Raw genomic sequence first — 14,780 nt, forward strand, 5'->3', positions numbered from 1 at the left:
TACTGCACATCGCTCAGTCACAGTCTCTTTGTGATAACTCTTCACTAATTCAGAGGCAAGCAATACATTCTCCATGAGCAGTCTATCTTTGACGAAAGCTGACTGGTTCAGAGATATAAATAGAGGAAGCAGTTCTTTCATACGGTTTGCCAGAATCTTTGATATGACCTTATAAATGACATTACAACATGAAATAGGCCTGTAGTCTTTTATGCTTACAGCTTCAGTGTTCTTCGGAATAAGCGCCAGAATCGTTGAATTAATACCTTTTGGTAGAAATCCTTTATCAAAGAAAGACTGCACGGCAACTACAAAGTCTCTTCCTGTTATCGCCCATGTAGCTTTAAAAAACTCACTTGTATACCCGTCAGGACCCGGTGATTTGTCCGCTGCCATGGAGAATAATACTTTCCTCATTTCTTCCACTGTCACCACTCCTGTTAGCATGTTTCTATCCTCTCCAGTGCATTCATAATTTAGTAGTAGCCTCAGATCTTCTACACTCTTTCCACTATAGTCCGTTGGGACATGAGTCAAAAAGTTGAAAAAATGATCCACTGCTTCCTTCTTTATGTCTTCTTGATTATCTGCTATAGAACCATCACTTCTCTTTATTTCTCTTATAGCATTCCTTATTTCTCTTACTCTCGCTGCTCTATGAAAGCTCTTGTTATTTCCATCACCCACATCTAACCAGTGTATCTTGGCCCTCTGACTCAGCACTTTCTCCTCTAGTCTGGATAAAAAAGACCATCTCCCATATATTGCAGCTTCAGCTTCCAGATTACTCTGACTTGGGTCTATAAGCGTTTTGATTTGAGCCTCACACAAATCTTTATACGCATCCTTTGTCTTCTTGCTTATATCCCCCACCTTCACCTTACTCAAATCTCTTAGTAAAGGTTTCAACGCTTTCAACTTCTTTGACAATCTGAATAGAGCTGAGGTAGATATGAATAGCGGTTCAGTACTTCGCCAGAAACCATTAACCACTTCAAGAAACTCAGGCATGTCCACTAGAGCATTAACAAACTTGAAAGGCTTTCTCGGCTTCATAATTTCAGATTTTATCATCACCCTGCATCTCTGATGATCAGAGCAGCCTCCCGCCTCAAAGACACAGTACGACTGAGGATAATTACGCATCCAAACTTCATTTATCAGTGTGCGATCTAACTTCTTGCATATAACCCCAAGCTCCCTTTTATTGCACCATGTAAAGAGAGGACCCTGATAAGACATATCCAATAGCGAACAATACTTCACCACTTCTTGAAAATCTTGCATTCCTAAAGCATTATGAAAAGAATCCGAATCAGAATGTTCCCCTCCGTTAAGTATCTCGTTAAAATCCCCCTGAACCATCCATGAAGCCTTTTTTATAATAGGCGAATCCTGATGATCTTTAAGATCCCTCCAAAGCTCTTTCCTCTCCTCTACCAAATTCAACCCGTAAACAAAGGAGCAAAAAATCTCTTCCTTCATCCCCTCCAACAAAATAGAGCAAGTAATCAGTTGCGCACTTGTAAAACAAGGAGTTACTCTCACCCTTTGACTCCATACAATCCATAATCTTCCCAACCTGCTATACTCGTAATTTGTAATATATGACCATCCCGGAAACACTTTCTCTATAATCCCCTTAGCTTTTTTCTCCTTTACTCTTGTTTCAATCAGACATCCAAACTGAAAACCACTCCTTCTTACCCATTCTGCTACCACCAAATGTTTTGAGGATTGATTAAAGCCTCTCACATTCCAGTAGAAACCAGACATATTTAATGACGTCGAGGTTTCTTCTTCTTCAGATTGCTAGGACTTGAATCCTGAGCTTTCTTATCCGTTTTACCTCTTAGATATCTGTGATTCATCTTTGAGTCTCTAGGTAGTTTTTGTCGTACTACCAGTTCTTCTTTCTCTTCTATTTCCTCTCCAGAATCCTCAGCTTCTAATAACTTCTCTTCCTCCAACAACTCCTCTCCCTCTAATAACTCTTCTTCCTCGTTACTTTTTTCATTTATTTCTCCATCTTCAGCCGGGGAAAGAACTTCAAAACGAGACTTTGTAAGAATAGAAACTTGTCCAAATCTAGGCGGTGATCGACTTGCCTTCCCCGGTGATACATCTAACCACTCAGCTTGATTTCCTTCTCCTTTCTGATTCCCCTCTGATTCTGTCTCCTTTGTTTTTCTACCATTTTCCTTCTCAGGTGAAATTGATCCCCTCCTCTCTTCGTGATTACTCTTAGTTTCTGACTCTTTCTGTTTTTCCATTCCCTCCTTATGAGCCTCCTCATTTTCCTTTTCTTTAGTTATACCTTCTCCATCCTTCTTTTCCACTCCCCTTATCTCTTCTTTATCTTTTTTGCAATTCTTCCCCGAGTGACCCCATTTATCACACTTCTCACACTTAGTTGGCAACCACGGGTATGTATATTCCACCAAAACCTCCTCTCCTTGAACGTTGAAGTTCATCCTTCTTGGCAGATCCTTTGTTAAATCCACCTTAACAAATATTTTTGCAACATCCAAGTTTAAACATTGAGCTGTCTCTGGGTGTAGTCTAACAGGCACTCCTATTGGACTTGTCACGAAGCTTAGTCCTTGCCACGAGACTAACTTCAGCGGGACATTTTTGACATGAACCCACATTGGAATTGATTGTGTTGGGGGCTTCTCCTTCTCTATCACCGGAGACCATTTTGTTACTACCACCGGAACTCCAGCTAAATTCCACATTCCTCTCCTTAGAACCCTTCTCCTATCATCTTGATTCATAATCCTGAATTTCATCATAGTAGAGTTCACCTCAAACACCTCTATCTTCTGAGCCTTATCGTTGATCGTCCATATCTTGTTGATTATCGCATGAACTTTGCCAATATGAGGAGCATCATCCAAAAATTTTCCAATGAGAAAATCATCCCACAGAGGAGCTACATCTTTTGTTATCTCTTCCGGAACTGTTACCGATCCAATACCATCCTTCATCTCGACTTCTACTTCATACTTCTTCAGAACCTTTTGACCTTGGACCGCTCCAACCCACGAACCTTTTAATCCTCCATAATTCACATCCCTTTGATCGCCTTTCCTCTCCCTATCCAATCCCCTAGGAGCTTGATCTTTCGATCCTTCACCGTCGGAGATTGTAATACCCAAAGCCTTCGTCAAATTCTGAGTTAGGTCCGATAGATCCAAAACTTGCCGTGCTCCTTGATCCAAACCCTGCGCCTCCCCCATAGATGCACCATCTCTCACCGGAGATAATGGTAAATCCGGCGGATCCGCCGTACTCATGCCGTTATCGAACGTCGTAACTCCAATCGCCTTATCGCCTCTTTTGTCGCCTTTTTGTCACCCACTTTCTTTCTCCATAGGTAAATTATATACGGTATTACATCTATACTAATTTGCTCTTACATTGCTAGATTTGTTACTAATTTCATACGAGTTAGCTTTTTGTTCATTTTTGTCGCTGAACTTTATATTTTATGAGATCATTAGTATCGAAAATGCTCTAATCTATGTGTTTAAGGCTTGGTTAAGCGAGATTAATATGGGACCATTAACGTTAACCTAGTTTTCCTTAGGCTGGTCCTAACTCTTTTGAATCCTTAATTTTCTCGATTCAAGCTATATTATTATATGGTTAGCTTTTCCTTCTGTTTTTTAATCGGTTTCTCATTAGCTTTTATAACCCGTGATCTAGTCTCTTGATTCATAAATATGTGTAGAGTTATCCTTTGCTTCATTTGATCACATCTATTTTTAATCATGGATCTTGAAAGAGTACTGTTTATGATCCGGTTGATTGGTTTTCTAGCTTATTTATTTTGTGTGCTCGTTCATTTTGATTCCCTGAGATATATAATCATGTTTCTAAGTTAAACTATTATGTTATATATAGTTGAATTGTGGTATAGATGGTATCTAATTTATATATAACTGATTCCATGTGATCAGGTCGTGAATTTTGCGAGAATGCCTTTGTGGGTTTGGTTCTTGATCTAGGAACATGTTTTTGTTTTTTTTTTGCATTTAATCCTGTAAACAACCATATAGACGCATTAATCTCTGTGTGTTTTCGAAACTCTTCATGTAATTTTGGGGTCCAGATGCGGTTTGTAGATGCATTTGCTAAGAAAAACCAATTCACTATAATGGTTAAGAAATTTACAGGACTTGAAGGAGATTAAAATGTGATTTTCCGTCACTTAGACCGAATGCTTATTTATTTAAGCCAAAACACTATTCCCTCTTTTCAAATTTCTTGTATTGCTAAGTGTCCCTTGTCATGCATTCTTGCTTTCCGTCTTGTTTTCTCCTTTGTTCCCACGTTTTCCATTGTATAGGAATCAATTAAGTCACATAATTCACACCTATTGGCAACAAATTAGGTTAACTTAGTCAAGTTGATGCGTGTGAAATGTATGATATTTATTCTAAGTGGCATGTTTATTATAAGGATCGATATAATATAAGGTTGAGCTAGACGGAAATTGTCACATGATGGTAACTAGATCATTTGAAATGGAATATTGTTTGTATACAGTACTTACGTTTTGCCTTACAATAATGTTACAAGTTGTCACCAAAACTTTTGTTTGCATTCATATGAGGTGCACTTTTGCGTGAACTAGGAAGACAGAATCAAAGAGCATCTAATAACGCTCTTGTGTGAACAAGTTACTTTGTTTAGTTTCCAGATTGTAGCAACAAATTAAATCCTGTGTTTTGATCAGATGGATATGTTATGTTACGAGACTGTGCTATCGATCGACCTTCTGATGTATTTCTGTTCATCCTGTTTCAGGTTTTGATTGTCTATGCCAGAGATGAACGCAGTGTTTACGGTAACCTATTAACTTGTACTTGGGATGTTGATTTAGGGTTTTTGTGTCATGTTTTATCAGTTGATTGCCGCAGGTTTCACATATGTATATATGAATGATCTAGTTTAGAGTCAGGATATTAAACAATGTTTGACTCATTATAAGGTGAGTAGGATCTGGATAGAACTGTTGTTGTGCACATCCACTATCAGAATACCTACACTAATAATTTAATTGGTTATATGTCGTTGCAACTGAATTTTGCCTGAATCCTGAATCCTGAAATTGTCCAAGTTCAATGTTATCAAGTCATCATCTTAAGAAACTGAAGTATTACCTGGTAATTGGCTCTTCTTGATAAGCTAGCCACTTAAAATCATTTCTTGTGAAGAGCATTTCCTTCTTTTCTAAAACTTATTTTGTTGTATAATATAGGCACAAAGAAACTAGATGTGATTAAGAAAATCGAATTAAATATTCTAGTCAGCCGTTTCAAAATATTCAAAAGATTATATTCTTCTTGAAGCAATATAAAGTCAATATTTATCAACCAAGTTGATAATAATGAAATAAAAGAAATCAAAACATGTAAGTTACATATTTAATTGCCGCTAAGCTTGAAAACTTAACCAAAGAAAGTTTCCCTCTGATTAATTAACCATTATCTTAAATTGTGTTGTTGTATATAGTCTTTAAACCTTCGATTAAGTTGTGTAGAAAACATGGAGGAGTCGAGCGAGAGGGTTGTTCGGTTAGAGCAACACGATGAGATCACGATGGGCGATGACTTGGTTATCCATTCCATCCCACAGGACCTAGCACTAGCAGTATCGGCGATATATGATCGCATGATGGTAGATGTGGAGGGAGTTATTGTTTAACCAAATCAGAGACACCTTCCTCTCGTATACCACCCCATCATACTTAGGCTTCGTCGGTCTCCCCGACGAAGAATGTCAACGACCACGGCCAGCTCTTTGTAAGGCTAGACGGAGACGCGATCCTCCGCCTCGAGTATCTAGACGATCCTCGCAGGTGTCTCCACCGATTTATCTACGCCATAGGTTTCTGCCACAGTCACGTAAAGACTCTTCTTCTCGACGCCAACGTTGATCTTCTAATCATTTATATGATATGATGTTCTTTGTGTCATTGTGTGTTGTGTCTACATATCATAATAATAATCGGATGTCTCCGAAGTGTGTACAGTTTATTTGAAATTCTGGTATACAACAATAAACCGGGAAATTATGTACCAACTCCCGGTTATTGAGACTATAAATCTCTCTCTATCTATATCTTATCAAACTAGAATCTACTTTAAGCTTTCGTATGACAATGTGGATAAAAAATAAAAATAAAAATTAATTATGTTGTTTGGAAACATTGATAGTAAGTAGTATACATTAAAAAAAAAAGTAATTATTATGTTATATTAAAAAGTAACGGGCTTATGTTAGTTGATATATATAGTTCAAATTAAAATAATAATTGAAAATTGATTTATATCAAAAATTTATATGAAAATATACATATATTCAAAAATTAATTTTTACTAAATATTTTTAAATAACCATTATAATTTTTTTTGATATATATAAGAAAAATACAATGCAAAGCTTAATTTTAAACATCAACTTAAATTATTTTTTTGTATTTCAAAGAAAATTTTAAAAATATAATATATGTGTACTTATATGACGGTACGTATAAAATACTATTAATTATATGGTTATCCGTATGATGGTACTTATAAAATATGATTAATTATATGATGACACATATATGATATATAATAATAACTAGGAGTGGACGTTCGGGTACCCATTCGGGTTTGGGCCGGATCTGTTTGGGTTTCGGGTTTTTTGGATCAAATATTTCAGCCTCATTTGGATATTTCTAAATATTGGTCCGGGTTCGGTTCATATCTTTGCGGGTTTGATTTAGATTGGAATAATTCATTTAAATTATTTTAAATTTTTTAAATGAGTTATATACTCTAAATTTCTCAAAATCTAAAACAAAATAATATAATATATTACATATAAGTTTGAATAACATATATTAGAGTACCTAAACTTAACATATAAATTGGTTTGGTTTAAATATTTGGACACATAATAAATAATTATTTTAAATATTTTTGGTGTTTTGAGTATACTTTAACTATTTTAGATATTTACTTTTGACTATCTTTTTATATAATTTCAAGTATTTAAATTAACTTAAAAGTATCATATATATTATGGATGTTTTTATGTACATTAAGTCTAAAAATAATTAATATATATAAGTATATAAATCTATTTCAGATACATTCAGATACCCGAAATACTTTGGTTTAGATCGGATTAGGTTTCAGTTCTCTAAACACCAAAATTTTGAATAATTCAGATATTTAATTAATTTTGATTCGAGTTTAGTACTACTTTTTTGGATCGGAATCGGTTCGGTTTTTCGGATTCGAGTTTTTTGCCCAAGCTTAAATAGTGATATAAAAACAAATAGCAACATATTTTCGAAAAATATACATGCGCGGATCAAAATCTAGTACACATTACAAACAGTTTATTTATGCCTCAGGCAACTTCTTAGTGTCCTTGTAACATCTCAAAACCAAAACGTTGTTAGTATTAAATATTATCCATAATCTATCTACTTAGGATTGCTATAGGTTGATAGACCAAAACGTTGTTAGTATCAAATATTATCCATAATCTATCTTACTTAGGATTGCTATAGGTTGATAGATTCTCCATATACACACATTCTCTTGGAACTATTTTGGTTAGGGGTGGACAAAAAAACCGAACTGAACCGAGTCAAACCGAACCAACCGAACCAAAGTCTATTTCAAACCATTCGGTTGAAGATTTCCCTAACCCGAATGGTTCGGTTCGGTTCGGTTTTAAACCGAACCGAACCGAGAAACCGATGTGTTTTTGTAATTATTTAAATTAAATATATTAGTAATACCAATATACTAAAATTCTAATACTAAACCACATATTTTCCATTTTTATTCATTAACATATATTCTTCTAACCTAATATGTAATCATCAAAATATTTGATTTAAAATATTTCATTCATTGCAGATTTTTTAATTTTAATGATATAAGAGACATTACTAATGATGTTGGGTTTTTTTTACTTTAGTTAATTTTCATTTGTTTTAATTCTTATATATATTTTTGTGACTTTTTAAAGGTTTTTGTTTCAGTTTTATATTGAATTTAGTTCACATACTTTATGTTTACATAATTTATGTTGTAAAACATAATTTCTCTTAGAAAAGTTAAACTAAGAAGAATCTAATTAAACCGAACTGAATACAAACCGAACCGAATACAAACCGAACTGAACACAAACCGAACCGAACTAACTATGGTTTACTTCAGTTAGAAAAATACTATAACCGAACTAACCAAACCGAACCGAACTCGAACCGAGAAAATAACCGAAGTGCCCGCCCCATATTTTGGTTCTTAGATGACGAAGTATACGGTCTAATAATCAAAGAAGGTATCATCATCATGTAAACACAAACAAAATAATACTCCTTATCTTTAAAAATGTTACACGTTTTAGAAATTTCATTCATATTTAAAAAATCTTAAATTTTGATTATGAATGTATTGTTTTTATGATTAATTATTTTTCATAATTTTTAATTTACAATATATTATTTAATAAAAATACATTTGAAACATTTTTTTTCTAAAACATGAATATTTTTGAAACAGGAGTATGACATTTACAGAACCTTATGTTTTGTACACTTTACATGACAAACTCTTCTGCAGATGATGCTTCACTTAGTGTAGAGCTCTCTAACTGTGTTAGCTGTGTAAAATTGTCAAGCTCTATTCGGGAGCTGTTCATATGTTCCTGTGTTGGGACTAAAACCACCAGTCACCATCGTTTGGTACACAGCGTAAGCACGCTCAGGCTTTCCAGACAAACTGTATCCACGGATCAACGCGTTAAACGTAAAAACGTTTGGCTCAAGACCCACTCTCTGTATCTCATCATAAACCTTCCCAGCTTCTTCCACCATCCCCGCGATACCAAGATTCAGAATCAACGAGTTGTAAGTGTACAGATCAGGAGTGATCCCCCTGCTGCTCTTCATCTCATTGTAAAGCTCAAGAGCTTCTTCAAGCCTCCGAGACTTCCCTAGTCCGTTGATTATGAGATTGTAACACACCACATCAGGGTCCAAGCCAGATTCCATCAGCTCCTTGAAGTAACACAAGGCTTCGTCCACTCTACCTACCATACAAAGACAATCCACTAGAACCGAGTAAGTCTTGAGATCAGGTCTCACTCCTTCTCTAACCATCCTTTTGAATAACTTGCAAGCTGCATCAGCCTCCCCCGCTTTGCCAAACCCGTTGATGAGAATGTTGTAGATAGCACAGTTTGGGCTGCATCCATAGTCCAACATCCCTTCAAAGAGTTGCTTCGCTTCATACAATCTCCCCGACTTTGAAAGACCATCGATGAGAGGACCGTACGTGCAAACACTCGGAGAGAAGTCTTCGTCACTGATAAGGTCATAGTATAAATCAAGAGCCTCGTCTACGTTTCCAGCTTTCACTAGCCCGGAGATGACAATGTTGTGAGTGATTGTGTTTGGTACACACTCATGCGAAGACATCTCTTTATACATCTCAAATAGTTCTTCCAATTTTCCTGATTTTCCGTAAGCATCAAGCAAGAAGTTGTATGTAGCAACATCAGGGATGCAACTAGTACTCTTCATCTCTAGGAACAATCGCTCTGCTGCTTCAATCATATCAGCTTCAAGAAGCCCACCGATGAGCAGATTATAAACCGGAAGTTTTGGTTTAACACCAAGATCCTTTGTGAATCTCTCGAATAACATTCTAGCACCTGAGGGATTATCACCATGTTTCAAACAGTATCTCACCATCGGCACCAGGATCGATTCACCATCTCTACAAACTCCATTAACAACCAACCTCTCGGAAAACAAAACCGCGTTCTCTATCCCACCTTCAGCCAAGACAGACCCCATCAAGTCCTCCCAGAAGAGACTAGCCGGCTGGTCTGCAGAGCTGTGAAGAAAGCTGGAGATGATCTTGTAAGCGTCTTCGATTAAACCAGCCTTGACAACGCCCGGAAGAAGAGTGCATAGCGTGACAAAGTCAGGCCCCACAAGCTTCTTCATCTGGTGGAAGAAACTCATCGCATCTTTAACTCGACCCTTCTTCATCAAACCGTATATAATAGTGTTGTAAGTACAAACATCAGGTACACAGCTCATCTTGAAGAACATCTTCAACGCCACCATCACCTCGTCGTTTTTGCAAAGACAGTCCAAGAGAGTGTTGAACGTCACCGTGTTAGGCGGACATCCTTTCTCCTCCATCACTTCAAACAACCCAATCGCCTCTCGGATCTTTCCGTTCTTCCCCAAACCCGAGAGGAGAGTGTTGTAAGTCACAACGGTAGGCTTGAGCTTCATCTCCTCCATCCTCGTGAACATCTCCCACGCCTCTTCCACTCTATCACCTTTGTAAAGAGTGTTGATCAGAGAGTTGACAACGATCACATCAGGCTCACACTCGTTTTCCAGCATCTCGGACATCAGCTTGATAGCTTCGTCTACTTCCCCAACCTTGCTATAGCATTTCATCATCATGTTATACGTCACCGAGTCAGGTGCAAGCCCAATGTTTTTAAGGCCGTAGAATATTTCTTTCGCTTCTTTATCCTTTCCCGCTTTAGCTAAACTGTAGAGAGACGCGTTACACGCCACAATATTCGGAGCTATTCCTTTGCTCTTCATCCTCTCGAAAGTCTCGAGAGCGCTGACTGAATCTCCGGTCTTCCCATAGTAATCAATAAAAACAATGTAGGTGTATGCAGTAGGGGTAACACTAAAAGACTCCATATTATCAAAAACCTCAATCGCCTCGTCTAACTTATGAACTCTTAGTAAACCACAGATCAACGTGTTGTAAGTGTGAAGATTCGGCGAGATCCCTCTCTCCCTCATCACATCTAAAATCTCAAACGCTTCACTAAACCTCCCACCTTTGCACAAAGCGTCAACTAGAATAGTGAACGTCACAACGTCAGGGACATGCCCATCCTTCTCCATCTCGCTCCAAAACCGCCTCACCGACTCCAAATCTCTGCTATCACTAAACCTATCAAGCAAAGTGATGTAAGTCACACGGTCCGGTTTATGTCTTCCGGTTTTCATCTTGGAGAAAACCTCCTTAGCGCAGTCCAGCTTCCCTGCGGTGCAAAGCGCGTCGATGAGGACAGTGTAGGTAACCACATCGGGTCCACACCCTTCCTCATCCATCCTCTTGAGTATACCATACGCTTCGTGAATCTTCCCCGCTCTGCCGAGCACACGGATACATATCGTGAACGTGTAGACGTTAGGCTTTAGCCCCAGCGTCTCCATCTCTTTGAGCAGACTCATCACAGAGTCAATGTCTCTTCTTTTCCCTAGTCCTACCATGAGGGAAGAGTAAGTCTGCAAGCTAGGGCTGAAACCGTTAAAGATCATGCTTCTGTAAACCTCCATCGCCTCTACACAAAGCCTAGACTTGAGGAGAAGATGAATCAGCCCGTTGTATGAATACGCGTTCAAAGGGAAACCAGAGTCTCGCATCTTCGTTAGTGCATAAGGCGCTTGCCGCAACCCACCTTTGACAGAAAGAGAGTTGAAGATAGTCAAGAAAGTGGTTGCGTCTCTCTTTATGATTCGTTTCTGCATCAAATCAAAGACGTAAGCCATCTCCTGGAGTTTACCATCGACGCTCAAAGCTTCGAGGATGTAGTTGCAAGTCTCGGTGGTGTGACTCTGACTCTGAGCTACCTCTTTGAAATAGGAAAACGCGGAGGCAGTATCGGGAAGCGACTTTAGAATCTTGGTGAGTTCTGAGGATTTGAATGTCTTCTTGTTTATCATTGGAAACGAAAAGTCGGAGCCTTTCATGGAGACTACGCTGCATCTCATGGTTTTCCTCTGTTTCTTGCGATGGAACAGAGGCCCAACCTTCTTCAAAGTGTGGAACTTTAATCCGCGGTTAACCGAACTATTGCGTTTCTCTTTGATGTTACTAACGAGGAAAGTGTCACTGACCGTTATATCGCCGCAGAGACTCAACAGAAAGAAAAAGAAAACACTCAACAATCAATACTTAGTACTTCACATGCGTAGAGCAAATATAGGCGACTTTACATTACGTGAATTTTGCATGAACTTCATATATATATGAAGAGCCATTCATGTTAAGGCTTTTCTATAATTGCGTTGTTGAATATGTTCGTTTCATGTGAAGAGATTCAGATTTTTTTTTTTTTTTTTTTCAAAATTAAGACAAGCAAAGAGCAGTATCACATTTCAAAGTGGAGAAGCTGTGAATGGGTTACGAAAGATTTGGATACGTCTCCGTTCACCAGACGACAACACTACGGAGCTGCTGGTTCCGGTGAACCGGAGATTTTTTTTATTAAAAAGAATAAAAGAGGAAAAAAAAACTGGTCGAAAGGATAAAATGTCAGTGGCTCGCTAGCTCGCTCCACTAGCTCCCTCTCAAAATATCTTGAGGCCCAATAGTGGGCTCGTATGTAGAAGCCTGTTACTTTCTTTAGGCCCAATAATGGATATAGCCACATTTCATTTATTGCTTTAATTTCTTAGATGTGTTTTTTTTTTTTTGAAAAACTAAAAGTGTAATTCTTTTTGGACTGGTAAATTGGTAAATAACATTCTTAATTCTTCATTTTGTGATATAAACGTATAAACTAATTCAAATACCTTAGTCATTGATAAACTGATGATATCCACGAAACAAGTTCAAAAGTGATTCCGATTATATTAATAAAACTTAATTAATCTTGTGAATACTGAATTAGTAACAACAAGACTAGGGAGACATAGCAAAGATCTCTGCTACATATTTGAAAATTAATAAATAGAATAGAATTCAAGACTAAAAACATTTAAAAATAAAAGTGAAAAGCTGCTCTCAGAACAAGGCCCAGAGTCCAAGACCAAGGCCCACAACACTGAAGACGCCGGTGAGCTTAGCAGCGCCACTAGTAGGAGCAACGGCGGGACCGTCAGATGGAGAAGGAGCCGGTGAGAGAGAGCTACGAGGAGTGACCACAACAAGGCGTAGCTTCTGCCCCTTTTGACAGTGACCCTTTGTTCCACTTATGAAGTACACCGGACCGGGTTGTTCTAGCTTCACCTTGGTGTTCCCGTCGGTGTAGCTGGCTTTCGGGCTCGTGGTGTTGCATTTCTCGTACGCCTCTCTTGTCACTTGCAGCACCGAGTCTTTACCAGCTTCGTAGCTGAAAACTGGAATAAAAACATGTAACAATGTTATAAGAAACAGAGTAACATGGAAGATTACAAAAAACAAGTAAATTGATGAAAATGGGTTTATGGGTTTTGTAAGGATGTTAATTCTAGTAAAATACATAGTCATTTATTATAAAAGAAAAAGGTTTTGTAAGGATTAGAGATAGTGATGAGAAGTTGAAGATATACCGAGAAAGTCGCCAACTTTGAAGCGAGCCTTTTGAGACCATTCGTTGAAAGAGTCAGAAGATGAAGGAGGGATCTTCCAGTCACCGGATTTTCCACCGACGGTTACCTCATTGGCGTTTACGGACAAGAAGAAAATGCAGAGGAAGATGATGACTAGAGGGGAAAAAGATGCCATTGGTTACAGATACTTCTCTACTGAATTTAGCACCACAAAAGTGTTAGTGTGTAAGAATGTGTTTGAATGAGTTGGAGATGAATAGTCTGTGAGGAGCTTGTGTGGTTTTTATAGATCTAGTGAGAGGCTTGAGATGAGAACTAGCCGTTGAAGTTTATGGAAATTAAAGGGAAAAGATGAAAAATGTTTGATGTAGCCGTTGATGAAGGTGACGTAACGGCTAGGTAAGAGACAAGACCTGGTATCTGATAATTACTGATTACACAGTCTTCTAGGAAGACTGGTCAAGGCTACCTTTGTCTGTTTTTTACTTTCATTTGCCAGTCTAGCTGGGCTTCTATGGTGTTGGGTTGAAAAAGGTAAGTCAAGAACATATCTCCACAAAGCCCACAAGACGCGGAAGACCCACAAAAACTTCCATATAAAAAGTAAAGAAGTATACATTTGCACATGAATCTATGATATGTTTAAGGTGTGACACCTGCCTAATACGTTTATTACAGAAAATAAACAGCATCAGCTAGGTGTCCCTTATTGAGACACATTATCAAACTCAACAACACTACGTGTCTTCGTGACTCTTACTATCTCCATAACCCATTTACTAAAGCAACACCGTTTCTTCCTTTGGTTAGGATAGTTCCAACAAGATATTGATCAAAAAAAAAGATGGCTGGAGAAAATGACTGGAGGAAAACGGCGGATACAACGAAGATGAGTCCGGAAGGAGTGAAAGCTGCGGGGGTTGAATCATCGAAGAGGCCACCAGGGAGTAATCCCGGTGGTGTTCTCCACCAACGCCGTAACTTGCCATACAGTTACACCACCATGGCTATCGCTGGATTAGCTATATCCGGTGCAGTCATGTACACTGTTATGTATGCTAAGAAAAAGCCTGAGGCTAGTGCCACTGATGTAGCTAAAGTGGCCACAGGGACGGCTAAACCGGAAGATACACATCCAAGAAAATAAAACCCTCATTAGAAAATGGGTTTATCTTCTTTTTGTTTGTTTTGTATTTTTGTTTTTGCTTCTGCTTAATTCTCAGAACTTTTTTGTTTTCTTGTTATGTAATAACAAAACAAGTTCAACACAAAAATATCCTATCAACTAAAGAGATAATAAATTAAATGCTGGAGAATAAAACAGATATTGTGTAGCTCCTATAATACTCCGGTGCTAATTCAAGTTTAGCGAGCGGAGGGAGACACTTCTTACGGTTTG

The 14,780-nt window shown here is 37.9% G+C and overlaps 3 protein-coding genes and 1 long non-coding RNA gene across 5 annotated transcripts; 2 read left to right on the forward strand and 2 right to left on the reverse strand.

Annotated features, from left to right (window-relative positions):
• The first annotated feature begins 3,355 nt into the window (after positions 1-3,355).
• On the forward strand, positions 3,356-6,135 carry LOC106312438. 2 transcript variants are annotated; one of them, XR_001264173.1, is made up of 2 exons: positions 3,356-3,379; positions 4,816-6,135. It is a non-coding gene; the product is annotated as an uncharacterized LOC106312438 (long non-coding RNA). The 2 variants fall into 2 exon arrangements; XR_001264174.1 differs by having other exon boundaries at positions 3,360-3,393.
• A 2,397-nt stretch (positions 6,136-8,532) lies between these two features.
• LOC106329241 (pentatricopeptide repeat-containing protein At4g31850, chloroplastic-like) lies at positions 8,533-12,113 on the reverse strand. The gene is made up of 2 exons (XM_013767870.1): positions 12,070-12,113; positions 8,533-12,008 (listed from the first exon to the last, which is right to left on the reverse strand). Exons 1-2 carry the CDS (start codon positions 12,111-12,113, stop codon positions 8,693-8,695), a joined length of 3,360 nt encoding a protein of 1,119 aa, XP_013623324.1. The 3' UTR covers positions 8,533-8,692.
• Positions 12,114-12,679: 566 nt separating this feature from the next.
• LOC106293362 (early nodulin-like protein 1) lies at positions 12,680-13,644 on the reverse strand. The gene is made up of 2 exons (XM_013729038.1): positions 13,382-13,644; positions 12,680-13,189 (listed from the first exon to the last, which is right to left on the reverse strand). Exons 1-2 carry the CDS (start codon positions 13,554-13,556, stop codon positions 12,855-12,857), a joined length of 510 nt encoding a protein of 169 aa, XP_013584492.1. The 5' UTR covers positions 13,557-13,644; the 3' UTR covers positions 12,680-12,854.
• Positions 13,645-14,225: 581 nt separating this feature from the next.
• Positions 14,226-14,528, forward strand: LOC106303707. Its single transcript, XM_013740014.1, has one exon. It carries the CDS (start codon positions 14,226-14,228, stop codon positions 14,526-14,528), a length of 303 nt encoding a protein of 100 aa, XP_013595468.1.
• Positions 14,529-14,780: the final 252 nt, after the last annotated feature.

Source organism: Brassica oleracea, chromosome C1 (assembly GCF_000695525.1).
Source record: "Brassica oleracea var. oleracea cultivar TO1000 chromosome C1, BOL, whole genome shotgun sequence".
In the NCBI taxonomy this organism is placed as follows: Eukaryota; Viridiplantae; Streptophyta; class Magnoliopsida; order Brassicales; family Brassicaceae; genus Brassica; species Brassica oleracea.

Bases quoted from the DNA above. Each gene is read 5' to 3' on its own strand.
- LOC106329241 (XM_013767870.1), bottom strand. From the start codon at position 12,113: ATGAATGGCTCTTCATATATATATGAAGTTCATGCAAAATTCAC. The intron at 12,009-12,069 runs GTAATGTAAAGT...TTGATTGTTGAG, and splicing joins GAAGTTCATGCAAAATTCAC to TGTTTTCTTTTTCTTTCTGT.
- LOC106293362 (XM_013729038.1), bottom strand. From the start codon at position 13,556: ATGGCATCTTTTTCCCCTCTAGTCATCATCTTCCTCTGCATTTTCTTC. The intron at 13,190-13,381 runs GTATATCTTCAA...TTTTTATTCCAG, and splicing joins CAAAGTTGGCGACTTTCTCG to TTTTCAGCTACGAAGCTGGT.
- LOC106303707 (XM_013740014.1), top strand. From the start codon at position 14,226: ATGGCTGGAGAAAATGACTGGAGGAAAACGGCGGATACAACGAAGATG.